The sequence below is a fragment of the Mus caroli genome, unplaced genomic scaffold (genome assembly GCF_978045245.1).
Source record: "Mus caroli unplaced genomic scaffold, Mus_caroli_1 scaffold_3, whole genome shotgun sequence".
In the NCBI taxonomy this organism is placed as follows: Eukaryota; Metazoa; Chordata; class Mammalia; order Rodentia; family Muridae; genus Mus; species Mus caroli.
The window spans coordinates 77,880,001-77,907,830 of NW_028227258.1; the positions used below are offsets into that span (position 1 = coordinate 77,880,001).

The 27,830-nt window shown below is 43.6% G+C and overlaps 2 protein-coding genes across 8 annotated transcripts in view; one reads left to right on the forward strand and one right to left on the reverse strand.

Annotated features, from left to right (window-relative positions):
* The window catches only part of Trim2 (tripartite motif containing 2), a 141,559-nt gene that overhangs the window by 107,264 nt on the left and 6,465 nt on the right, over window positions 1-27,830 (forward strand). For all 7 annotated transcript variants that reach the window (XM_085835806.1, XM_085835804.1, XM_085835805.1 and 4 more), the window contains exons 4-11: window positions 3,248-3,399; window positions 4,262-4,442; window positions 5,279-6,002; window positions 18,077-18,180; window positions 18,446-18,613; window positions 23,397-23,565; window positions 24,867-24,937; window positions 26,932-27,072. In XM_085835806.1, the coding sequence (XP_085691932.1) occupies window positions 3,248-3,399; window positions 4,262-4,442; window positions 5,279-6,002; window positions 18,077-18,180; window positions 18,446-18,613; window positions 23,397-23,565; window positions 24,867-24,937; window positions 26,932-27,072 (1,710 nt within the window). The remainder of the gene's footprint in view (window positions 1-3,247; window positions 3,400-4,261; window positions 4,443-5,278; window positions 6,003-18,076; window positions 18,181-18,445; window positions 18,614-23,396; window positions 23,566-24,866; window positions 24,938-26,931; window positions 27,073-27,830) is intronic.
* Window positions 21,053-21,370, reverse strand: LOC110291183 (large ribosomal subunit protein eL42-like). Its single transcript, XM_021158171.2, has one exon. It carries the CDS (start codon window positions 21,368-21,370, stop codon window positions 21,053-21,055), a length of 318 nt encoding a protein of 105 aa, XP_021013830.1.

The following is a 27,830-nucleotide window of genomic DNA, read 5'->3' on the forward strand; positions in this document are numbered from 1 at the left end:
TCGGTTAGCTTAGTCATCAGCTAGTGATACGACAGAGATCTCCTTATTCAGTAAATCCATTTTCCTGCCACCAACTGTTGAAAACATAAATTAAGAAGAGGGGCTGGAGAGACAGATGGCTCAGTGGTTGGAGCACTGGTTGCTTTTGCCAAGGATCTGGGTTCAGGCATGCAAATGGCAGCTTAGAATCATCTGCAAATCTAGTTCCAGAGGATGTGGCATCCTCTTCTGCAAGGCCCTGGCAAAATGCTCACACACATAAAGTGAAGTGAACAGGCTAAGAGGGCTGGCAACCCTAGGATGATGGGCTTTGCTCTTGATGAGATTTCAGATTGTCAGTGTCCATGTCTTACTTCAGGCTTTTCTCTTCATAAAACTTTCTCCCCACATCAGCTCACGCCTCAGACTGCCGAGGGCAATCGAACTCAGGCCAGCAAGTGCCAGTAAGATGACACCGTGTTTGAGATCTCTGATGACAGCACAGACACAAACTTCTAACTAAGCGTTGCCTTGCCTAACCCATTCTGCACGGAGGCAGCCTCGGTTGACAGTGGAAATGTGCCAGTGGGTTGGCTGAGCACTGTTAGTGTGTCACACTCTCCAGCCCAGATACTCGCATTAGTCCCTACACCCTGCAGAACCTGAGGGAGGAAGCCTTCACATTCCATTCCTGACTCCTCCACACGGTGATTTCCTGCACTGGTGGGATTTCCTGAGTATTTATTATGAAGGTGAAATATTTGTTATGTATGATCCATAAATGAAACGTTCTGGTACTATGAACCACCTGCTGAAGGCAAGAAGTGAAAAGAGCCTCAGCCCTCACAGGACGGTGCCTCAAGGACCACTGGGAGGATCTCCAGCCCTTTCAAAATCGTGCTCCATGGATTCTGGGGAAGACATTTTTTTTAAAAAGTTTACAGAATTTATTGGAATTTTAAAAAATAATTCCTTTCACCAGCTCTTTAAAAGGCAAGAGTCCTTTTAAATTACTGATTTAAAAAAAAAATCTGTGATACATGGCTCATATATTGTCACCTAATATTTGCATTTCCAAAAGTAATTTCTAGAAACCTTACGGTAGGAAATTTAGCAGAACATTGCATTAGTTTTAGGTCCTCCTGTTTCCTGAATGGTGGAAGCAAAGAATATGTTAAAGAACTGTAAACAATCTGAAGTGCAGCTCCAACCAGAGAAAGGAAGATCAACTGAGAGGACCCCTTAGCTCACACCTTATCTAGTAGTTTCTGCGTGGTGAACTGGACTGAATCACATGTATTTTAAATAAAAAGCAAACATTCAGTCTTCCCTTGGGAGGTTCAAATTTCCATTTGAGTTTGCTATTAACATACAATTTAGTAGAGCTCGAGGAGATATTTTGAACAGGAGATGGACGGAGAAAACTTTGGGCTACAATGATACTCAGTGGTTCAGCATCTGCCTACCATACACAAAGCCCTAGGTTCGAGCCCCATCCCCTGCTCCCAAAAAAGAGGGGTGGGAGAGAAAGAAAAGAAATTTCCAATTTATGGTCCAAGCCTAACAGATCTTCCTATGTGACAAAACTTTAAAAAATGAATTGATCCCGATCTCCAAAAAACAAGGGTGGCATTTCCAATTTATGGCCCAGGTGTAGTCCTCAGAGGTCATTTTATATGACAAAAAATTAAAATGAAATACACATTCCTGTAACTTACTATGGTTCTGCATCAAAGTGCAATGGTGCATGAAGTCTGAGATTATTGTGGAAATGTTTCGAAGGACTTTTATCTGAACCTGGTTCACTCAGAAAGATTGTTTCCAAAATACAACCAGCTCCAGAAAATACTATGGCAAACCGTGAGAGGACTAAGGAAGGAGTCCTTTGGGTTGCCATGACACGAAACTCTAGAACCATAAGTAAGGACATCCCGTGATTCCACAACCCCAGACCCCGCAGTGTTGAGTACCTATCAGGACCTTGTTGGTTTCAGTGGCACTGTGAAAAACCCATCATCCGTCAAGCTGGGTCAGGATCCACGCCCTTTTTGGTATGTGCATGACTGAAAACGCCACATAAAGCTCTCCCTCAAAAGTCTTGTGAGAATTCAAAACAGGCTTTGTGTTACATTGTTACTAAGTGTCCACCCTTATTAGGATAAGTGGCTTAATTTCACATTAAGGACAACCAGATGATGTCATTGTCATCACCACAGCAGTTACTAACTGGGAGCTATTCTGAGCTGGTTCCGAGCATCATCAAGTTCTTGTGTGTATTAATTCAGTTAATCTGCACAGCAGCCCAGTGGAGCCTGTTACTGTCATGGATACCATCCTTCTCTGCTTGACAGAGGTGCAAGTTGAAACTCAGTAGTTAGGTCATTTGCCTATGGAGCCAGGATGAGAACTGCGGAGTGCATCTCTGTTCAAGCAGTGGCAGTTTTAAATGAAGTTCAGGAGAGCCCCACCCCCACCCCCACCCCCTCGTCCATAGACCTGGGGGGCCGGCGGGGGGGGGTGTGTGTGTGGAGATCCACAAGGTGAATACTGCAGTCATAGCACAACAATAGAAAGATGGCGTTTGTTTCCACTCTCCCAAGTGTATACAGTGGGCATTCCAGGGTCTGTCTGATACGTTCTGTCATGGCGGAATGAATGCAGAAGCAGGGAGGAGAATCCAGCTGCCTTCTGTCCAGCGGAACACTGCAGAGATGCACTGAAATGGAGAGCGATGCCAAGTTCCAACATTTTCATCTTAAGCAACAAATCACGCTACTCACCACTTGTATTTAAGTGGCTTCACGATTACTTTCATTACATTACATTAATAATGTTTTATTTCATTTTTAATATGACAAATATCTATAGAAAGCATCCACATATGCAAAAGTACTTTTTTTTTTTGAGATAGTGTCTCACTGTGTAGCTGTGACTGCCTTGAAACTTGCTATGTAGACCTGGTCGGTCAGGAACTTACTAAACTCCATCTTCCTTTGCCTCCTGACTCCTGGGACTATAATGACTTCCCCTACCATGCCTGGCTCAGAAAGCTCTTTTGAAGTCCTCAGCACTTTTTAAAAGAGCCTAGAGAGGTTCAGAGACCAAAGTGCTTGAGAGCCATAGCAGTGGCTTTTGGTGTCGCATGCACCTGTTTGAGGCCTGCCATATCAACATTTGGGCACTGCAACCACAGCAGCTTTAGTGACTAGGTGTGATGGGAGAATGTATATGTGCTTCCTGCAGGGTAAGCTCTCTGTGTTACCCACAGGTGATGGAATTTTACTGCCAGTCCTGTGAGACCGCCATGTGTCGGGAATGCACGGAGGGGGAGCACGCGGAGCACCCCACAGTCCCGCTGAAGGATGTGGTGGAGCAGCACAAGGCCTCGCTCCAGGTCCAGCTGGACGCAGTCAACAAAAGGTACTGTGCCCCTCCAGACTCCCCATCCCATGGGAGGCCAGGCCTGACATCCAGTGTCTCTGACATGGTAGCTACGGTCATGCTAGCCTGTATACATAACTAAATCCTATGTTCTTCTTGATCATGTGATCCCAGAAATTCCTGCCTGAAATCAGAGCTGGAATTTTCTTTAGAGCTGCTGACATACTTCTCTGCCTTTTTTCTTTTGGCATGGACACAAATGAATATAGTAGCCATGTCCTGTATGAGAGAAACCAAAAAGGAGGTTAACAACCTGCTGTAAAACAAAATAACCAATAGTCCTACTGTCAACAGTCCTAGGGAGAAAAGCATAGTTGTTCAATGTAACTGGAAGGAACTTGGAAACTTACAAGAGTTCTCCAGGTACTCTGAATTCTTCAAAGTTTATGTAGTTGGAAGAAAAAAAAAGATATAGCTAGACACTTAGAATATAGCGGTTCTCTACCATGGGCAATTCTGTACACACACATTTGGTGATACCTAAACCCATTTTAGGTGCCTTAGCAGTGGTGTAGGACTATGCTATAGATGTGGAGTACAGGAGGGAACTCTGTTAAACATCCTATATGCACAGGGCATCCTCTGCTACAAGGACTATCTGGCCATAACTGTTCCGCCAAGACCTTTGCCCCATCAATAGTTAACCCAGATGGTTGAAGGGAGATTGAAATAAATGTGACCCTGAAGGACTCACTTGTTCCTTCATGTCTCCTTTTAAAGGTGATGCAAGCAGCATAGTAAAAAGCGCTTGCATTTAGAGAGGCTGAAGGTATAGATAGGCTTTGGAGTATTCCTAGGTAGAAGTTAAATAATGACCACTAACAACTCTCCTGTCTCTCAGACTCCCAGAAATAGATTCTGCTCTTCAGTTCATCTCAGAAATCATCCATCAGTTAACCAACCAAAAGGCTAGCATTGTGGACGACATCCACTCCACCTTTGATGAGCTGCAGAAGACTTTAAATGTTCGCAAGAGCGTGCTGCTCATGGAGTTGGAGGTCAACTATGGTCTCAAACACAAAGTAAGGCTCTGCAGTCCTGCAGGCTTCTTGTAGGGGGAGGAGGGGGGTGACTCTGCACTCCCAGCACCTGCTTACTGCGATCTAACAGTGGAGGTAGCAGGCAGGGACCTACACCACTGTACTTCCTGGGGACCAACGGTGAACTGCCCTTTACATTTAGTAGATATTCAGCCAAACTGGGATTCTGTGAATGTATAGTTCTCCCTAAGGAGAGGTTGCATATAGAAATGCTTTCAGGGCTTAAGGTCGCCTGGAATGTTTTCCTTCCTTAATTATAGGGTGGAGGAGCCTCTTCACTGCTCTCTCTCTCACCCACACCAACCTGTTCCTCAACTTCAAAGTGAACCTGACTGCCGCCTTTGTTTGGCTCTGCAAGTCTGTTCACCAAGCCAGGGTGGAGAGCTTTGGGTATTCAGGTGTAGAAACTTCTCAAATGGTTGGGTTTTGTTCCCTGAGGTGGTGACTGGCAGCTCTAAACGCTAGGGAAAGGCCACTGGATAATGACTAATTCGCATCAAGCAGACAATTTGTTTGCTGTTGGTAGCGTCCTTTCTTCTCTTAGCCCCAAGTAAACAGATGACCTAAGAAATGCACGTGTGGGTGAGAGGCAGGGTGAGGCGGAAGGGAAATCTCCAGATGATACTGGAAATGCAACTTAGCGTTCTGCATGGGTTCACTGGGTTAAATGGAATGCAGATGGTTCCGAGCCACCTGAGTGGGCGGGCGTAGAGGTTGGTTCTTTTGGGCGGAGGGTTCTGCCCCAGCTCCTGGCCAAGTGTCCTGCAGGCTGCACAGTGTCCTGTAGGAAGCGCTCATTGCCTCTGTGTCCCCGGCAGGTGCTGCAGTCGCAGCTGGATACCCTGCTCCAAGGCCAGGAAAGCATTAAGAGCTGCAGCAACTTCACGGCGCAGGCCCTCAACCATGGCACGGAGACGGAGGTGCTGCTGGTGAAGAAGCAGATGAGCGAGAAGCTGAACGAACTGGCGGACCAGGACTTCCCACTGCACCCGCGCGAGAACGACCAGCTGGATTTTATCGTGGAAACGGAGGGACTGAAGAAGTCTATCCACAACCTGGGGACCATCCTCACCACTAACGCGGTCGCCTCTGAGACGGTGGCCACGGGCGAGGGGCTGCGGCAGACCATCATCGGGCAGCCCATGTCCGTTACTATAACCACCAAGGACAAAGACGGAGAGCTGTGCAAGACAGGCAACGCATACCTCACCGCTGAGCTCAGCACCCCGGACGGCAGCGTGGCGGACGGAGAGATCCTGGACAACAAGAACGGCACCTACGAGTTCCTGTATACTGTGCAGAAGGAGGGGGACTTCACCCTGTCCCTCAGGCTCTACGACCAGCATATCCGAGGCAGCCCGTTTAAGCTCAAGGTCATCCGCTCAGCCGACGTGTCCCCCACCACCGAGGGCGTGAAGCGACGAGTCAAGTCCCCCGGGAGTGGGCACGTCAAGCAGAAGGCTGTGAAGAGACCTGCCAGCATGTACAGCACCGGCAAGCGAAAAGAGAACCCCATCGAGGACGACCTGATCTTCCGAGTCGGTAAGGAGTGGGCGCTGTCCCAGGACTCAGTGGCTAAGGGGCTACCTGGCAAGCGCTCCTGCCAATCGGAATCCTGCATTTCCGAGCAGGTGGGGAGCTTCTGGTTATTTTGTTGGGCTAGTTTCTGTAGGCTCTTCCCAAATGTTTCTTCTTCCGTTTCCTCCTTTCTTTCCTCCTCCCCTCCCCCCTTTTCCTGATAAATACAGCCAGTGAGAAGCTGAAAACAAGAAGGGGGCGGGGGTAGGGGGAAGAAAAACCAACAATACAACGACAATTTTTTTAAAAAAGATTCTCACTTTGGTGGGTGTGTCTTTGGAGGACACCCCCCCCCCCCCCGTCTAACCCAAAAGCAAAGAGCCTTGTCTCTGGCAAATTCTTGTATTTCTGTGAAATCTGTGGGCTTGGGCGGTGGCAGTCCCACAAACGGAATTCAGATACCTCTCTGCCTCCACTCCTGCAAGGAGTGGGAGATCTGTGGGGGTCAGTCCACAGAGCAAGCTGTGTGGCCAGCCAGTTGTGCGGAGCTGGAAAACAGCGCCTAAGACCTCTGGGTGGAGAAGGAAATGGGTTTGGGCGGGGCTGGGGATGAAGCCCAGAGGTGTAGCCTGGGCTCAGAGACCGGAATGGGGTTGCCCCTCCCTCTGATTTATTACCTGGCGCTTTTTACCTATGTTTGTTTTTACTGCTTGTCTTCCCAAGAGGAAGCGACCTAAAAGTAAACCAAAAAAGGGTGTTCAGACATTCTTAAGGAAAAGCAAAGCTTGCATTTTGTTTCAAAAAGGACCTGCAGCCTGCCTCGTTTTCCTCGTTCTGTCTTTACCCACAGCCTGCCTCCCCTGCGCCCTCCTGTGTCTACATCACTGGGCCTGAGAGTGCTGCTGCACAGTTTGTTAACTGACACACCTAGAAAGGAAATAGACTTTTCTACCACAGAACTTCAGATACTGGGAATCTGCAGATCTGCATGTGGGCTCGGGGAGGGAAGGAGTAGGAGACCATGCTGGCCATCTTTTCTCACCATCTATTCTCCTCAAACTGCCGGGGGCAACTCGGGCTCCTTGGAACATTGTGAGTTACCCTGTTGGTTCTCAAGGCTGAATACTGGTAAAGACTGTGGAATGGACAGTCCATTCGAAGCATACCTTTCTTGGTCACCTGTGTAGAATGATTCCAGGGGACAAGCTAGGACAGACGCAGGACGGATCCTGCTGCTCCAGGTCTTCCACTTGAGCCTTGGGCCTAGCGTTCTGCTTCCTTCAGCCTCAGCTTCCATGTCCATAAAATGCAAAATTGTCCTTTAGATTCTTCTATGTTGTCACAATGATAGGGTCCCGAGAATCAATGTCGTTTTGGGGGGGAAACTATAGTAGTAGTCATGAACTATATGTTAGTACCATTTTTAATTATGTGAGGAGCCTTCCTACTGTTTACATAATGGCTACAAGTGGACCTTCTCTTCAGCAGTGATAAGGCTCCCTTTATTCACATCCCCATCAACATTTATCTTGTCTTTTTGATGGCTGGTTGGTTTGAATTTGCATTCTCCTGGTAGTTAGTAATGTTGACCTCTTTTATATACTTACTTGGCCACCTGTATGTCTTTTAAGAAATGTCTATTTAGATCATTTGCCCATGTTTAAAATCACATTTAAATTTATTATTATTATTACTATTATTGGGGTACAAGTGCCTCAGCATGCATGTGGGGGTCGGAGGACAACTCCAGGGTTGGCTTTCTCCTTCCTCTCTAAGAGTTCTGACCATCAAACAGACCACTAAGTCTGTTTAGTCTTTACCTGCTGTGCACCTCACTGGCCCCAGGTTGTCTTCTCACCATGGATTGGTTGGAACCCTGAGCCCAGACGCACTGCTGTACCAATATAATTCCAGTATTTGAGATCTGAGGTAGAAGGAGTTCAAGCTCAATGTTACAAAAGCAATGATTTTTCTTAATTTCTTTTTATGAGTACCACAACTTGGCAACAAAAGCAAAAACATTTAAGGTAAGAAATTTCTGTTTAATAAACAAAACTATCACCAGAGTGAAGAGACTAATAAAAAAAAAACCAAAAAAAAAAAGAGAAAGTTTATGAAATTATTTTAGCTCCTTATGCATCTTGGATATCAATGCTTTAGTAGATGCATGGCTGGCGTCAGACCTAAAAGCCATTGTTCACACCAGTGTGATGAGTTCCTCTCCCATGCTTCCTCCTGCAGGGTTTGCAGCTTCAGGTCCTAGGCTTCCAGTCTTTAATCCAGTGTGGATTGCCCTTTGTCTTTGATATGAGGTCAGCCTCTAGTAATCTGCATGTCAACATCTGGATTTCCCAACCCCATTTATTGTAGAGACTCTTCTGTCCCCATTGTCTCCTTCCTCTTTGTCACAGATCAATTAACCATAAATGTGTGGCTTTATTTCTGGGCATTCTCATTCTCTTTGTGGTCTGTTGAGTTTTTGTCTGTTCCTGAGACAATCTCACTCTGCACACTCTGTAGCCCAGACTCCCCTTAAATTCTATATTCACTGCCTTGGACTGCCAAATGCTGGAATTACAGGTGCCAGCATGATCTCCGGGCCTTGTATTCCACTAGTGTGTGTCCTTTTTATGCTGTTTTTGTCAGGAATAGCTTTGAAGCAGATGTGGAAATCAGAGAATATAATGTCTCTAGCTTTGCTCTTTTCCCTCAGAATTGCTTTAGCTTTTTTGGAGGTTTCTGTGGTTACACATGAATTTTAGCATTGCTTTTTCTACTTCTTTGAAAAAAAATGTCATTGGGATTTTGGTGAGCATTGCATTGAATTTGTAGATTACTTTAAGTAGTATAGACATCTTTCCAATATGTACTCTTCCAATCTGTGAACACAGAATATTTTCTACTTATTAATGGCTCCTTAAGTTCATTTCATAAATGTTTCATGGTGTTCATTATTCAGATCTTTTAAACTATTGGCTAAAAATATCCCTAAGACTTTTGTTCTTGTTGTTGTCTTAATTCTTTAACTTTATGTCCTAATCCAGATTCTAGTAAAAGTCAGCATTCATGACGCAATAATGAAGCTCAAAAAATGTTTTTTTGAGCACCTGACCCCGACAGGCATGTGCTAGATAATGGATATATTATAGAGACGACAGAGACATGATCTCCTTCCTAGAAGAGCTTATAGACTTGTATGGCAGATAGATGAGCAACTTGGTCAACTACTGAGGGAGAGTGATGAAAAGCCACAATAATAAGGACGTTAAGCCAGAACTTAATAGGACTTCCTCAAGTCAACAGATGCAATTAGCAGGCAGAGAGATCTGGAAACAAAGGACAGGTGAAGAGAAATGACTGATGGCTTCATGACATACATGCACATGTCGTGCTGACTAAGTAAAAGTCTGAAGAATAAAAAGTGAGGTGATTGGACACATCGGGTGGGAGCCCACTGCTGCTCAAACACCCTCTGCATCCTCACACTTGACCACCCCAAGCCTCAATCCACAGTGATTACTATTGTTATTTATGCTGTGGTCTCACCACCCAGTAAGACTGTAAATTCCTTCAGGTCAAGAATGGTGTCAATGCCATGGTACCATTTGTCATCCCCAGCCATACTCAGATGGTGCAGCATCAAGGCACGAGCTACAGAATTTAAATATCCTCTTTTGGGCCAGTGAGGTGGCTCAGTGGGTAAAGGCAAGTATTCCCCCTTTCTGATGGCCTGTGTTTAATCCCTGGAACAATACTTTAATCATGAGCCTTAAGGAAATGTTAAAACTTAAATGTGCAAACAATTCAAATGATAACATTTAAAGGTACATGCTAAAAGTTAAAGCTGGGTGTGGCTGCACACGCCTTTAATTCCAGAACTCTGGAGGCAGAGGCAGGCTGAGATCTCTGAGTTCAGGGCCAACCTGATCTACGTAGTGAGTTTCAGGACAACAGGGCTACATGTTGAGAAAATGTCTTGAACCCTGCAGCCCCCCCCCCATAAAAGAACCAACCAAACACACACAAATTAAAGGAATTCTAGATGATGATTGGAATCAGGGGAAGGGTGTGGGCATTTTCTGAGTTAGCCACTGTGCTGTGTGTCATCTTACTGAAGATCTGTAGTGGATATAATACAGTTCTGATTATTCTGCTGATAATATACCTGTTGCTATATAAAATGTTAGGTGTGCTGGAGACAGCTACTGCTAGCTTATTCGATGGCACCACAATATTAACTTGAAATCAGTAAGAATTATTTAAACTTTGAAAATAAGTAAATACCACAGATCGGAGCTCCCTCTCCCAATCCCCTCAGCCCCACTCCTAATGACATACCATCATGGCAACACCTAATTATCCTTACACGGAAGGAATACAGACTTAAAGAACTGAAAGCTACAACTTTTAATCACCCCTTAACTTCTGTGGTTTTCCAAAGTTGATGGTGTGGTATCTCCCATGCCTGACAATTTAATTGAATGCCCACTGCAAGTGAATTACAGTGTCTCTCAAATATTGCATTGGACAATCATTCTGAATGAGTTGAGAGAAGTAACTCAGAGCTCTTGCTGGTGACAGTTCCTGGCCATGCAGAAATTCCTTTCTGGGTTTGCTGACTAGGAGTTAGGAGCTGGGTTAGTCATCAGTGGAGAACATCACTGAACAAAGGGGACTTAGAAGATGTGGGAGGGAGGGAAAGGACCACTGTGGAATTGTTTCAAAATATGTGATCTATTCCCCATACCTAAGTGAGTTAGTAGGAAGTTGGATGAAGTACTCATCTGTACTCTAGAATGTGTCATTTTAAATGGTTATGTGGGGCTGGAGAGGCAGCCTAGCTCAGAATAGTCTTCAGACTCTGGGATTGATCCACCAGCATGTAGAAGAAAAAATGTGTATAGGATAGAATAGAATAGAATAGAATAGAATAGAATAGAATAGAATCAATACAGTACAGTAGAGTACAGTACACTGCAATACAATACAATACAATACAATACAATACAATACAATACAATACACTTCATGTAGCATGTGCTCCAAAGTTCATAGAAACAAACTGCCTCACCTCTGTAAATTACCCTTTTTCCTTAAAGTCTGAGATGATGGAGGTCATGTTGAATGAGCTCATGCTAAGACCCCTCTCTCAGTCCTTGAGAATTTTATCCTTGGGAACTCTCCCTTCACTTCAAGTGGAAGTAGATACAGTTTATAGTTGCTGTGGTATTAAGCACTAAGCACTGACTGTGTGTGCTAATCAGGTTTCTCTATTTTTTTTTTATTTTTTTATTTTTATTTTATTTTTTTTTTTTTTTGGTTTTTCGAGACAGGGTTTCTCTTTATAGCTCTGGCTGTCCTGGAGCTCACTTTGTAGACCAGGCTGGCCTCGAACTCAGAAATCCGCCTGCCTCTGCCTCCCGAGTGCTGGGATTAAAGGCGTGCGCCACCACGCCCGGCTATTTTTTTTTTTTAAACAAACCTTTGAGGTATTAACTAAAACAGAGAAAGGATTTATTTTGGCTCACTGTTTTGGAGACTCTAGTAAACGGCTGGTTGGTTCCATTACTTTGGGGCCTGCGGTATGGCAGCATCTTGTGTTGTGGAGGACATGAAGTGACTGTCTTACTTCATGGTGACTTAGGAAGCAAAGTCAGGCAGAGTAGGGCTGAAGTCCCATATCTTTGTCAAGATGTGCCTCTAATGAATTAACTTCCTTCCACGATACCTTTCTTAGTGAGGGTTTGTGTTCCTGCACAAAACATCATGACCAAGAAGCAAGTTGGGGAGGAAAGAATTTATTCAGCTTACACTTCCACATTGCTGTTCACCACCAAAGGAGGTCAGGACAGGAACTCACACAGGGCAGGAACATGATGCAGAGGCCATGGAGGGGTGCTGCTTACTGGCTTGCTTCCCCTGGATTGCTCAGCCTGCTTTATCATAGAACCCAGGACTACCAGCCCAGGGATGATAAAACCCACAATGGGTCCTCCCACCTTTGATTTTTGAGAAAATACAGTTGAATCTCATGGAGGCATTTCCTCAAGGGAGACTTCTTTCTCTGTGATAACTCCAGTGTGTGTCAAATTGACATACAAAACCAGCCAGTACAACACCCAACATCTTAAAGGTACAAACACCCGCGAAGTGCTGTAGGCTGAGGACCTTCAATACCTCCCAACTTGAGCTCTGTGCCATAAAGTGCGGCAAGGGAACAGAGCAGATGTTACAGGTGTTACAGATGTTACAAATGTTACTCATGCAGAGAGCTTATGGTGTAGATTAGAGATACAGTTAAACAGTTAAAAGTTAGTGTGATTGACAGGAGTGGACTTTAAGGATTTTAAGAGGCAATGTGATCCAAGTGAGCCCAAAGAAAACTGTCAAGTTAAAGTTTAAAACATCATGGAGCTGGAGAGATGGCAGCTGTTAACAGAGGACTGGAGTTCAGTTCCCAGTATCCATATAGGATGGCTCAGAAATGCTTGTAATTCCGGCTTCAGGGGCCTCTTTTAGCCTCTGTGGCACTTGCACACTTGTGTGGGTCTCCCCATTCTTGTGGATCATTGGCCTATTTGGTCCAAGAGGGCAGTGGGAGCAGAGACGTCAAAAAGGGGGCTTGGTAGGCCTGTGAGTATGTATGGTGAATGACCACACTGGGACTGCTTGTCAGTTGGCAGGGCGACTCTAAGGGTGATTGAAGGCTGATAAAGATGATGACGATGATGAAGACAAAGATGATGGCTATTATTTTTAGACAGGGGCCTCATTGTGTAGTCCTGAAGGTCCCATTTAAAAAAATATTTATTTTATGTATATGAGTACACTGTAGCTATTTTCAGACACACCAGATGAAGGCATTGGATCCCATTACAGATGATTGTGAGCCACCATGTGGTTGCTGGGAATTGAACTCAGGACCTCTGGAAGAGCAGTCCGTGCTCTTAACTGCTGAGTCATCTCTCCAGCCTACCCTGACAGTCCTTAAACTTACTGTAGACCAGTTTGGTCTGGAACTCAAAGATGCCTCACATGTGTCTGCCTCTGCCTCTTGAGTGCTGGGATTAAGGAGTATAACACTGGAACTAGAAAAAAAGGAAAGGAAAGGAAAGGAAAGGAAAGGAAAGGAAAGGAAAGGAAAGGAAAGGAAAGGAAAGGAAAGAAAAAGAAAAAAGTGTGTATATATTGAAAAAATGCAGCTTTGTTCTTTCTTCTGTCTCTAATGTGATGAGCTTCAGTCTCCTCAACTGCACAATGGAAATGATGATATTTATCCTGATGGCTCATGAGAGAGAATTTATAAGAAAGTGCTGCGCATATTGCTGAACATTTCACTTTCTCACGATGCAACATGCAACGTGAGTTAGAATTTACTGCCAGTCCTTACTGACTCACATGTGCACGCGTTTACCAAGTGCTCATTAGGCACCTGCTGGGATCATCATCCTGCAGTAGAGATGTGCTTGCCTCAGTAGAATCTGGGTAGATTCTTTCACTCAAAGCTCCTTGTTTACTAAGTTGGGGAGGGCAGTCAGAGGAGATACACATTGTTGGTCTTCTGGATTCAGCTTAGGGATTCACCTCCTGGACATTTGGGAGTGGTCATGGGGAGTAGGGTTCAGAAGCTGTGGGTTTGAAAATTCCTCTTGTGATTCATAGGCTAGTTTACCATCCGAGAAAAAATAAGTGGTGTAATTATCTTCCTTTCCTTTCCTTTTTCCTTTCCTTTTTTCCTTTCCTTTCCCCTTTCCTTTCCTTTCCCCTTTCCTTTCCTTTCCTTTCCTTTCCTTTCCTTTCCTTTCCTTTCCTTTCCTTTCCTTTCCTTTCCTTTCCTTTCCTTTCCTTTTCTTTCCCCTCCCCTCCCCTCTCCTCCCCTTCCCTTCCCCTCCCTTCCTTTCCTTTCTCTCTCTTTCTCTCTCTTTCTTCCTTCCTTTCTTTCTTTTTCTGTTTTTTCTTTTTTCTTTTCTTTTTTTTCTTTTTCTTTTTTCTTTTCTTTTTTGCTTTTCAAGACAAGAGTTACTACTCTGTAACCCTGGCTATCCTGGAACTCCCTCTGTAGACCAGGCTGGCCTCCAACTCAGAGATCTGCCTGCCTGGATCTTCTGAGTGCTGGCATTAAATGAGTGCACCTCCACTACCACTCTAATAGTTTAATTACCTTAAGAAATTATTACTAATACTTATAGCTCCCTTAAATTCTGTCAATCAGTTAGTAGCCAACACAAGTAATTGTGAAATGAATCTTTTAGATGAAAATAGGAAGTGATTTGATAAGTACTGTTAATATATGTATTTTTTTACTTATAAGTGTTATGTAAGACTTTACAACTTTTCAATGTTCTGTGTACATATATATGCTTGCACGTGTGTATATACAAGCTTGTGTAGCTAAGGATTGAACCCGAGGTCTTGGACAAGGTAGGAAAGTGCTCTAAGGCCGAGACACATCTCCAGCCTCACCACTCACTTAGAATACTATAGAGACAATAGAGACTTGTCTGTTGACCAAATAGATTTCCTAAGGAGCTGGGAAGGTAAAGCTTGGGCCCAAATAACTTCCAACTTCTAGGATTCCTACTTCATTTTCATGATAAGCTGCCTTACAAACACTTGAAAGGTCTATCCACATTGTCTCTATCCACATTGTCTTTCGGTGTTAAACAGCATCTATTTCAATTGCCAGTGAAAGGTCATTAGCATCAATTGTCTTTCAAGATAAACTGATGCAAACAGGGTTCGGGAGAAAGAAACAGTGGGAATCTCTGACAAGACAAAAGGTGCTCCTAAGAATGAGGGCCTGGTACAGTGCAGGCATGCACAAGGGGAGGTGTGGTCTTTAGCTCTTGAAAAGAGAGAGAGGGTTGGAAGAGGAGGTGGAGGTAGGTGGAGAGAGAGATTTCACTATTTATTAGCAGCTTGTTGTCTTTGGTGGTGTGTGTGTCTGTGTTGTGTGTGTGTGTGTGTGTGTGCTATTTGTGTCTGCGTGAGTGCAGGCGTTCATGTGAATGTCAAGGACAACTTTGGGAGACAGTTCTCTTTCCTCTATGGGGGATTTGGGGCAGGAACTCTAGCTTGCAAGTACTTGAATGGTAAAGGTTTTTTTTTTTTTTTTTTTTTTTTTTTTTTTTTTTTTTTTTTTTACCTGCTGAGTGGCCTTGCTGAGCTATGCCTGTTTTATCTAGCCTGTTTTAAAACCGGGCAGTGTGGCTGACTGAGGTCCCTCCCATCCATTATTTACAAATGGGCCAACAGATAGAGGCTGATGGCACCTCGATGGCCAGATGCATAGCAGAACCTCTTTCAGCAGTGAGCTTTGTCCCACTGCTCTGGTGACCCAAGGTTGGCAGCTTCCAAGAACACCCTCATTCATTGCAAAAGCAAAGAACTTCCTGCCCTGGATTCTGATCGGATTAATGTGGAGTTCGACTGAATGTCTCCCTGCCCCAGGGTGGTTCTTTGCCATTTCTGTGATGCTCAGACTCGTGGCCTTATTTCTGTATGGTACAAAAACATGTTGGTGTTTTGGGTGCCTCTAATTTCTTTCTTCCAGCACCAGCTGTATATTCTAGAAAGCAAATGGAATCTTTTCGCTAATACCATTTTTTTTCTATTTCCTGGTTCGCACTGAGTTTTCTAGAGACACAATGGCCTTTGTCCTTAGCCAAAGGTTAAATGAAGGAGAACCACAGGCAGTGTCTGTCCCTGCCTGTCCCTCAAGGACAGCAAATCAATGTTCCTCTGTTGCAGTCCGCAACGTGAACGGTTCAACTGAGGATGGCAGCTTGAGCTGAAAAGAGAGGAAGCTAGAGGGGGCGGGAGAAAGAATGAGGCCAAGACGATTTCATGTTCAAAGCCCCCTTTTACTAGTTCCAACATCCAGTTATAAAGGAAGGGGGAGGGAACCCGATTTCCCGCCAAACAATCTCGAGATCAAGTAATAGGGTGAACACGTGTGTGTGTCTCCAAGCAGCAAAGCGACAGGGTCCAGCAGTGGGCGTGGCAGAACGAATGAGCAGGAAACTCCACCCTTGAGCAAGCAGGTTCCAGGCTGGGGGAAGAGAGACCACATTCCTCTGCTCTCCTCAGGTGTCTCCCAGCTGCCTTTCCTCTGCTGCTTGTCAGCAGCCACCCCATGGCTATGGGGACAGTGCCAGTTTCACAGATGCAAGGATCTGATAAGTTATTTCTCTGCCAGTGAAATGAGCCAATCCAAGCCTGATTAAAGTATATAAAGGCAGGTTTATTGGGAAGCCCACTCACAGGCAGGTTCACTGGTCCCAAGAAGGAGGCCAGGAAAGTTGCCATGAGGAGGGAGACACAGGGGAGGGGGAAGAGAAAGAGAGAGAGAGCACTCTATGAGAGACAGAAGAGAGAAGAGAGACCTAAAGGTCTGGATTATATAGGGAGGAGCTTCTGGGGGAGGGGCAGCCCAGCCCCTTGGCTGGAAAGTTCAGGGTAGAGGGCGGGGTATGCACTGTAACAGAGACTGAGGGATGCTGGGGGAACCTGGAGGCCAGGTCCACATTGGTACACTAAATATGTACCTTAGCTTCTGTCCTGGGGTCTGAAACACAACAAGATCTACATCACTGGGGTTTCTTTAAGGTCATTTCTTTGGTTTCTGTTCCAACCCCAGTTTTTATAAGGTTCTTGCTCTTAAAAAAAAAAGTATTTATTATTAGTGTGTGTGGTGACACATGCTATTGTGTGTGTGTAGGTCAGAGGAAAACACGCATGTGAGTGCGTACATGCGAGTGTGCATGCATGCATGCGTTCTCTCTTTCACCTTTATGTGCTCCCAGGGGTTGAATCCCAGTTGTCAGGCCGGTGGGATTGACCTGATGTTCTGCTGAGACATCTCAGCCATGGGTCCTAAGACTCTTGCTTTCAAGTGGGTCCTGCTACCTCCTTCTGATAATGTCGTACTTTTGTTTATCAATTTTAAGTTTTATTTATTTATTTTCGGACAGGGACTATTAGTCCCAAGCCATTCCCCTTCTTCATCCCACTCTCTGGTGTGATTGGATTATAAGTGTATTTTTGAAAAGCCAGGGGTTTTGGTTTTTTATTTTTCTTAGACACTCAGGCCTTACCACCTGTAAAAAGATGTTTGTAAAATGAACAATGTAGAATTCTTTCTTTTCCTGGTCCTCAGTTTTGCTCTTCCTGTGTCCAGTTATTCAGACATCAGCAGGAGAGACCTCAAACAAACCACACTAGTGCATGTCTCTTTAAAGGGCCAGCCACACCTTTCTCATCTCTATGACCAGATATCAACTCATCTTCTTTATCTTTTTATTTATTTTACTTGTCTTATTATTTGTTGTGAGCCTGGCTCTCACAATTGTTGTCCAGGCCAGCTTTGAACCCCTGGGCTCAAGCAGCTTCCCTGGGCTCCATTTGGGTACCACAATGCTTTGCTTCCACACACTCATTTTGCATTCATGCCTCTTGCCATGATCCTGTGGACCAAGTGATACATTTAATGAGACAGGAGTTTCCTTCACGATGCAGGACTGTCTCTTTGGGGATCTGAGGTTTTTCTCTCTCGTGCTTGGAGACATTAGACACAGAAGAACAAGTAAACCTGAGAGGGCCCTGACTTTGGAACAATGATGGTCAATGATCTGGTGGAAAGCAGCGAACCCAAAATGGACCCGCCCAGCGCAGCAGTTCTGTTGTTGATTTGTTCCCTTCAGCCGACATCTGGAGACAGCTAAAAACTATTACGTTGCTCTTTTAGCATAAATTAAATTATAATTTATTTTTCTCTTTAGGAAATACATTCTAAGCTTCTTTCTAGGTCACACTTAGACAGTTTGCCTGTTTCCGTCCATTAATACTCAGAGTCCTATTGAAATAAGTTATTCAATTGTTTAAAAATAAAGATGTAGCTGTTACATGATGACAGATGAGGCTGCACGGCTATATCTCAGTAAACACCTACTGCGCATATACACAGCTATGCGCCCATCCCTACCATGGACAAGAGAAAAGACAGTGTTTTCTCATGCTACTTACAGAAGCTTGGATAATACTTTTGCTAGTCTTATTCTCTATAACCTAATTTCTATGCTTTTCTCATTTACTCTTAGGTACCAAAGGAAGAAACAAAGGAGAATTTACAAACCTGCAGGGTGTGGCTGCATCTACGAGTGGAAAGATATTAATTGCGGACAGTAACAACCAGTGTGTGCAGGTATAGCCCTACATGTGTCCCTTTGACTGTACTGACTGGAGATAGGGTGTGTTTCTTTACTTTAGACTCAAGATAAATAGTATGGGGAAGGAACAAGATAAGTATGTAGACTTCTGTCTTAATTGTGTGTGTGTGTGTGTGTTGGGGGAGATTTCGTAAGCAGCATTGGCAGACTCTGATCTGTAGTGCATTTCACAAATGCCTTTCCTCCCCCAGTGATTTCTGTGTTAGTTCAGGTTCTGATGGATGTACATTCGTTGTACAGATCTTTTCCAATGATGGACAGTTCAAAAGTCGTTTCGGCATCCGAGGACGATCACCCGGACAGCTCCAGCGGCCCACGGGGGTAGCGGTGCACCCCAGTGGGGACATCATCATTGCAGATTATGACAACAAGTGGGTTAGCATTTTCTCCAATGATGGGAAGTTTAAGGTAAGAGTGACTACTATTTGGCCACCAAATAGTAGAAAAAGCAAGAAATATGACATTAAATTATATTTTTCTTGGTTTAAATCTAAGCCATTATTTTATTATTCTTCATATAGTGTCATCAATTTCAGTTTTATTAAACTGTGATAATTTTATAAACTTGCTCTCTCTCTCTCACCCTACACATATGCACACATATATAGATACATATATGTGTGTAAACATACCTATGCATATGCACACATACATGTATATACATATACACATACATGCATACACATACATGTGTATATAAGTGTCATTTATTTCATAAAGCTTGTTTGCTTCAAAAATCTCATTTATCAGGAAACGATATTGATTGCCTTAATTTGAGTTTAAAAAAAAAAACACTCCTGCAAAAGGTTATAAAGAGGCAATTTGTTATTCCCAAGTTAATTTGCAGACTGTCACAAGGTTGGTTTTTTTTTTTTTTACTTTCTTAGCCTGTGATGGGGTGGAAAGCCTGGGAGAAACAGCATTATAGTGCACATTTCCCACATTTAAAGCATACATAGGCATACTGAGGGAAAGGCCTGAGGCACAAAAGCTTTTAAATTGGTTGTAAATTATTTGCTATAACTTGGAAAGGCAACATTGATGAATGTCACATAGAACTAAGAAGGAAAAGAAAATGGAGGCCGGTTAGATAGAGACAAAGCCAGTTCACCTATACCCTGGGATCCTGTCAGGAGACAACGTTGAAGGCTTCAGTCCACAGTCACTTGGCCCTTGTGCTTTGGTCCTGTGGCAAAGGGAAGCACAGGGTGGAGGGAACCACTGAGCCCATGGCTCAGGAAAGCAGAGCAAGCAGGAAGTGAAGAGAGTCCTATACAGCCTTCTTCAGGGCTGTGACCTCCCTTTTTTCCACGGGACCCTACGGCCTCCCAGTGGCAGTGAGGACTAGGCCTTTGGCATCCAGGACGTTGTGTAGATTCAAGATCCAAGGAGCCCAGGGGATTCTCCTGTCAGGTCTTATCAAAGAGTCACCATCACTCAGACCACCTTGTACCATTATTCACAGGCCTATAAGGCACTGACTGGGTCAAAGGTCTTTTGGAAGACCACGTGCACTGTGATCATGTTGTCCCTCGCCCAGCCTACCGAAGGCTTCTAATTTATTCGACAACATGAACTTTAACTCGGATCAACCCCTTGAATCCCGTTTCTGGGCTTTACTAACTTTTGGTTTTTGGAAAAATCCCATCATTTCTCTGAGTATTTAAAATTCAGCACTTAAAAACATCTATCTCGCAGGATTTGAGTACAAATGAAATGAAATTTATTTCTGAATTTTTATATGGGTCTCAGCTAAGAAATGTTTTCCTCCATGCCTCTTGTAATCTTTTCCAAAACATAAAGTTTGTGTGACCGGCTGTGACTTGGGCTTCATGGCTGAATGAAGGTGTTTAGTTGCCACCACATCACTTTCTTCTCTGAGGGTTTGGGGTTTGTTTTCCTAATTCATTCTGGAACCTTTCTCATTGATTGAAGGCAATGGAAGTCTTTGGGTTGTCATGGTTACCTCATGGTATTTACAAGATGACATTTATGAGACGAGATGGGTTTTAATTTTTTTTTATTCTCAGATTAGAGCCCTTGCTTTATGTGAGGCAGTACCTTTTCAATCTAAGACAATAAAGGGCTGTCCCCTTTAACAGTGTGATAGTGTATCTTTTTGTTCTGCTAGAACCTGACAGCTCCAAATAACGGCCAACCGTGACAACTCTGGTAGGAACACGGAGAAAAACTGCTGTTCTCTAGAACAACTCTAGTTTGGAGACAACCTGCTTATTCTTGTCTTAGACTTTGGCAAAAAAAAAAAGATTAGCCATCTGTACATTTGGGAGCAAAAACAACAGCAAGCAGCTTTTGCATATTGAGCAAGAGTTTGCTAGCTGAGAGAGAGAAAGGCTCCCTGACTGAGATGTTTTACACTCATGACTTGATAGTTCCATACACATAATAAATACTTGGAAGAACTGAAATCCTAAAGTTGGGCTATGTTGGTCCCAAGTGCTGTAGACACTGTGGAGTGCAAAGACCTTGGAGCACTCCTGCCCCCCAGAGGACGGAGAAGGATATTGCCTGTTGCAGCAAGAACCTCGTTAGGATAGATGTTGGTTAGACCCCATTAAGATAAAAAGAGCATATGAGAGCACTCGAGTACTGTAAAAAGTTCGCCCAGGTGTGCAGGCTACAGCTGAGTATCAGAAGATTGCTGTTTTGCTCTTTTCATGAGACAGTGAATGCAACAGTGCAGCTGACTTCGCTTTTACCCCAACATGGTCTTTTTTTTTTTTAAGGTAATTTCTGAAAGCTTTAAATTTATTCCCTCCCAAAAGAACAACTGCAATCAAAGGGGTTGAATGGTCAAGAATTTATTGTCTTCATAACAAAATCGGCTTAGAACGGGATCACTTGGCCCTTTCTCTTCTTGTTGCCTCCCAATTCAAAATGCTCGAATCTCTTCCTAGCCAGCATCCTCTTAGATCTGCAGTTGGGCTCTACACTCTCCAGTCTCAGCATAATTTTCTTTGTACTTTTAGCCTTTTTGCAGAAAATAGGCTTAGTCTGCCCACCATAGCCACTCTTCCTGTCATAACGCCGCTTTCCCTGGGCATACAAAGAATCCTTGCCCTTCTTATACTGTGTCACCTTGTGGGGTTGGTGCTTCCCACATTTCTTGCAGAATGTCCGGCGGGTCTTAGGCACGTTCACCATGGTCGCAGGAGCGCTGTCAGCTCAGAAAGAGAGAGGCTAGAGCAGCAATGGAGGTTTATAGGAGATCCAACACAGTCTTTATACTTACTCCTGACCATCTCGGATGTGTAGCATCTTTACTACCGTTTTTTTTTATAGACATCTGGTGTGTAGTCAAGTAGTCATCCTCCCCTGCCTCCTTTTATGTCTTCCCTTTCATCTTCCCTCATGGCTTATATCTTCCAGACCAGCTGGGAGCCTTTTGTAATCAGAAAAACATTAAAATAAAAAATATATATACATATGAAACACAAACATGGTGACCTTTATGGCCACTGTATTCTAAAATGTCTCAACGTTTCCCTCTTCAGCATGAAAGCTGTTTGTTGAGTTAAATGCTCTTATTTAACTGTCTCCAACATATCTGAAATATGTTTCTTTTTTTTTTTTTTCTTTTTTTTTTTTGGTTTTTCGAGACAGGGTTTCTCTGTGTAGTCGTGGCTGTCCTGGAACTCACTCTGTAGACCAGGCTGGCCTCGAACTCAGAAATCCGCCTGCCTCTGCCTCCCAAGTGCTGGGATTAAAGGCGTTCGCCACCACGCCCGGCCCAATATGTTTCTTACTAGTCTAAGATAGTGGGGTAACACGGTGAGGCCAAATGCGTGGCTTCCTATTTCACTTTGTAGAATTCAGTGCATCTGAAGTGGACACAATAGTGGAGGCGGGGAGGGAGAAAGCAACATTGTTTTTCAGCTTTAAGGTGTGCTTGTAGATCTGCCCTAGCCGGCATCCGGGCATCCTGTAGTAGAACTAAGATAATCCTTTGGCTTCTGTTTTCATTCTAGATAATTATCCACTTGGTATTATATGGTTGAGTCATTCTGAGTAACTACTGTTGTTTGTAACGTTAAGTAGTAGTGTATTAGGCGGTAATGAGCGGAGCGCCAGCTCTCCTTTTGATCTCTTGTGATACCTTCCTTTCAGACTTGAAAGAGGTGAGCGATTTCCTTACATGCCATTATGTTAGAGCCTCTTTGATCCGTGGGCTTCATTGCAGCATCGGAATCAAACTTGCACAAGAGATCCCCTGGCCTAAGACAAGATGTTTCCCTTTCAATGTAATTGTGTCTCTGCTCGAAGGCAATCACACCTGAATCTCCATCATTTGTAGACTTAGAAGAATAAAGAGTCACACAAGAAGTTCTACTCGGAGAAACTCCATCTGCATTAGGAAATGAGAGTACATATGCAGGAGGCTGGAGAGACTGTTCAGTGGATGAAGCTTTTGTTGATTTTGTAGAGAAGCCAGCATCCATGTTTGTAGCTCACAACCATCTGAAATTCCAGTTCCAGGGGATTCGATGTCTTCTTCCGACCTCTAAGTTCACCAAGCACACACATGATACCCAGACATACACATAGGCAAAATACTCATGCACATAAAGTAATAGAAATAACTCTAAAAAATTAAAGTGTATATCTGTAGCTCACAGATTTCTATCTGCCAGTGCTAACATGGTAGGAGAGGGCTTCATAGCAGAATGTATGAAACGTAATCAGTGGGGATTCGTTTTTAATTTAAAAGCTCATACAAATAGGCTTTAAAAATACGTGAAAAGTATAAAATAAAAGGTAAGCATTCCTTTTGCCACCACTGACCCTCCACTTCCTAGGCTACAGGGTCTGGTGTCTAGCTTTTCTTCCCAGAACTCCAGTTTGCCCAGGATTTTAGTGCTCAGTATAAAATGTAGTTTCCGGTGTGCTCAAAGCAAGTGACAGGCAGGAGCAGGATGTCTTTCTCTAGACCTTGTACTCTTTCATCAAGTGTCTGTTTAGAAGGGCACTGTGGTCCAAATTTGGTGGCAAATGCCTTAAAAATAAAGCTTTTATATAAATGTCTGTAGCAGATGCTGAATATGGTAGAGCCATTTTTCTGGGACAGAGATAACATTTCAGCCAATGTTTTCCTAAGACAACTAACTAGCTTCAGGTTGGTTTCTGGAATGCTTTGAACTTTGATGTATATTTCTGTACTTGCTTCTAACAGACAAAAATTGGATCAGGAAAACTGATGGGGCCCAAAGGAGTTTCTGTGGACCGCAATGGGCACATTATTGTGGTGGACAACAAGGCGTGCTGTGTGTTCATCTTCCAGCCCAACGGGAAAATAGTCACCAGGTTTGGTAGCCGAGGAAACGGGGACAGGCAGTTTGCAGGTACACTCGATGGTAATATGTGAACCCCCTTCTTTTTGCTTCTTCTGCTCACATTTGCATGATGTCTGAGCATGTTGAAGGTGCCCAGTCCCCCAGTGTGCGTGCCATCTTTAGGGGGCGAACCAGGGGTGGGGCCAGAGCAGGGGGCGTGGCAGGGGTGGAGCCAGAGCAGAAGCAGCAAGCAATGAAGACACTTCTCAGTTGTCCTGGGAAGGCTCAGTTGACAGTGCGGCCTTTAAATGGTTTCTACCGATGGCTGCTCACACTGCAGACAATGGATTTTTAAATATTTGTATTAAGAGAAATAATACATCTTAAAATAAAATATTTATCAAAAACAAACAAACAACCCACAAGTGTTTGAAGATCAGTGAGCTGCAGTTTTTCCATGGCTGCAGTTTTCTTTCACAAGCCTCTGGATGGGGGCTGTTTCACCTTTGTAGGTTACTGTAAGAGAGCAGGAGTGTAAGTATTTGCTAAGAGCAGCAAAGACAGTCTTTCTTCCTTTCTTTCTTTCTTTCTTTCTTTCTTTCTTTCTTCCTTCCTTCCTTCCTTCCTTCCTTCCTTCCTTTCTTTCTTTCTTTCTTTCTTTCTTTCTTTCTTTCTTTCTTTCTTTCTTTCTTTCTTCCTTTTTTAAACTTTGCATCTTGCAACTTTGCAATCACAAGCTTTTTTTTGGTTGTGCACATCTGCAAGAAAAGGCTGAGCACAGTCCATTGATTTTTCTTTCCAAAGGATGCTTGGCACTATTTCGGGGGTAGCTGGCATCATCTTTCTTTGTGTTCATTCTCTCCTTCTTTGTCTGGCCCAGATTCTGAAGAGTCACTCAATATTATAAAATGCAGGGTTTCTGCTAAGTTTTTTTTTTCAGAAGAAAATGATATTTTAGACCCTCTTTCCCAGAGCAGAGAATGCCGATAGTTTTCTTTTGATTATTAGAGCACTGCTTTACTTCCGTACTTAGCAAAAGCGTGCTGTGGTCAGAGGTGGTGGGTATGGCTTACGGAGGGGCAGTGCAGAGGAGAGTTGCCGGCACTTCCTGCTCATCCTATTTTCTTAGGACTGCCACTTTTAAGGCTTGGTGGGGTGAGGTCAGAGCAGACAGCTGAGAAACATGCTGGATCCAGTTTATCAGGAGCTAGAAGTCTGGCCAAGTGATGGTCCATGGACTGGGGCTCGGGTTCTCTGTTCTTCCTTAATTAGGTCGGTGTGTTAGTCTTGTCCTGTGCTGCAGCAACTGCTATGCTGTCATCGTGTTTGCTGTCGGAGCCCTCACATGTTTCTCCCCCATTTTATTGCAGGTCCCCACTTTGCAGCTGTGAATAGCAATAATGAGATCATCATTACAGATTTCCATAATCACTCTGTCAAGGTACTGTTAGCACGCCAACTGTTGTTAACTCTGCACTGCTTGTACGGAGAAATTGTCTAGTTGTAAATAATGTACAGCACTGTACAGACACCCAGAACGGAATGGAGTAAACCTACCAGGATCTGGCTTCAGCTTAAACATGAAGGTTTTAATATGGACTTAAATACTTGGGGATAAAATATGATGGACAGCTTTCCTTTTGTTTTTACCACAAGTTGACTAAGCGAGGGGGTACTGGGGGGCATGCCTGTGATTCCCAGCACTTGCAAGGCAAAAGGCAGAGGTGCTGGCAGGGGGCAGGAGGATCAGGAACTGAAAGCAGCCTAGGCTACATCAAGACCCGCTCCCATGAACATCCCCCCTCTGCCCAAAAGTCAAACAAACAACAAAAATAAAGCAAAGTCTGTTTTAATTCCAACGTGAAGGAGATGTACTTAAGCAGAATAAAATACACTGGGTGAACAAGTAAGCAAGGACCACCAAAAGGATCGTGTGCGGGAATTACTACAGAAGGATCTCAGGGTAACAGCGTCCTTACCAGCCCACACATGGTCCTTACCAGCCCACACATGCTCGCTGGTCTCTGAAGTTACAGTGTTGCATATAAGTGGCTATGCGACTAGAATTCAGAAAGCCTTTCAAACTCTTCCTCTTTTTCCTGCCCCTTCTCTCTCCCTCATTCCTTCCCCTCTCTTCCCTTTTCCTTTCCCTTCCCTCTTTTTTCTTATTGCTGAAGATGAAACGCAAGGTTTCATACAGGCTCGGCAAAGTGTGCCCGCTGCCTTCCCAGCCTGCATCAAGGCATTCATAACCTAATGTATTAGCGAGAGCTGCCTGTGCTTCTTTCTAAGGTGCCAAAGAAGACTCAAAGGTCCCGAGGCCATCCTCAAATCAGATTGGTGCTCAAAGCTGTGACCCCTCTGAGGTCCACACGTGAGCAACCTTTACTCTAAAGGTTGCCCTGACTGCAACACTTCTTGATTTGTTAGTTAGTACTTCCATACATTTAAGCAGCGTCATAATGGATATGTAAAATAACATCCCAAGAACATTTCAGAGCCATTAAGTATCATCTGAAGCATCAAGATACAATTGTTCCCTACAGTCTCATTAGATACATTGAATGAATTTAATGTTGTCATTAAAGTTTTCATTCCAAAACCTGTAACCTGTATTTGTATCGTGTATCACATTTATGCAGATATTTAGTAAAGCACAGTAACTGATCGATCAGTCGATCAATCGATCAGGCATGAGAGACCATCTCCTTAAGAGCTCTGTTCATCCCTCACTGGGAACAGCCTCAGCTGGTTCTAATAGTGAAAGCCTTTGGGTTTATAAACTCACTATTTAACTATAGCACCCTCTGAGGGAAATAAAACACCCCCTGCTTATTCTTCACCCATTAACATGGTATGTTCACGCACTTGTTGACACACGTAATGCCTATAATCCTAAGTATGACCTTCAGTCTTCTTGTTCTTGTTATGTTGATATAGTAAAAATGGTAATAAACCCTGAATATTTGGTTTAACAAAAACCTGATCCAAACTGAATGACAACCCATCTGCTAGAGACAGAGTACCCATTTTTGAATTTTTATGTATTTAGTAAATAAAGCTACTTATTTGAAGATAATGTTTAGTGTTTTAAAATAAATATCTTAAGTTTTATTCAGAATATCTTATAGCATATAGTATTTTGTAATTTATAAAAAAAAACCAAACAAACAAGTATTTAGTAACCAGTTGTAAATGGCAGAAAAAGAAGAGTAATTTAATAAATAATAAATGAGATTGCATAGGCCTTGGGAGCCACAAGCAACAGGAGTCTTGTATAGAGTCGACTTTCCTCAGTCTTTTCTCAAGTCACTGGTCTCATTATAAATAACTTGCTTCGGCAGCTATTTTTAAGAACAAACAAACAAACAAACAAAAAACCAATGTGGCTGGGTCAGCTATTTTTAAATAAAAGTTTTTCAATATTTCATACAGGTATTTAATCAGGAAGGAGAATTCATGTTGAAGTTCGGCTCCAATGGAGAAGGAAATGGGCAGTTTAATGCACCAACAGGTGTGGCCGTAGACTCAAATGGGAACATCATTGTGGCTGACTGGGGCAACAGCAGGATCCAGGTACACTAGATCTTCTCAGGCGCGTGTCAGCTGGTGGGGATTGAAGTTGCCCATCCTAGAGCCCAGGTTGCTTCTCCTTCTGGTTAAGTCATAAAACCATAGATAATCTCACATGAAGGACCAAACGCCCAAACAGGAAAGGTACCTTTTTTGGTTTGAATATTGTTCTCTTCAGACCCCTAAAGGGCCCATGGCTGGGATTCAATGTAGCCATTGAACAAAAAGGTACTACGTGGGTGTTTTACTCATCTCAAAGTGAAGAATCAAGTTTTTTTAATTGTGAATACGGGCAACAATCAGTAATTTTAGAAAATTATGATTGTCACTAAGAAAACCACACACACACACACAGACACACACACAGACACACGCATGCTCGTGTCTCATTACAGTTGTCCCAGACACTCCACACTGTTGTTTATGTTCATTGTGACCATCGCATCTTTTCATTTCATGTGCCAGTTAGCAAACATCCAAAGCCTGATGTGGTGACGCTTGCCCATACCCCCAGCACGTGGGGAAGTAGAAAAAGAAAGATAAGAAGTTCAGGTTGTCTTCATCTATGTAGAGTTCAAGTCCAGCTTGACTGACTTCAAGCCATATAGATGTGTTATACTACACATATTTAATTTTGTGGTTTTTTTTCATTTCTTTAAGACATAGTCTATATAGCCCAAGCTGACTATGAACTCCCTGTATAATCAAGAAAATAATTGAGATTATCAGTGTAATGATTTTACTTTCCACATATATATTTC

Bases quoted from the DNA above. Each gene is read 5' to 3' on its own strand.
- LOC110291183 (XM_021158171.2), bottom strand. From the start codon at position 21,370: ATGGTGAACGTGCCTAAGACCCGCCGGACATTCTGCAAGAAATGTGGG.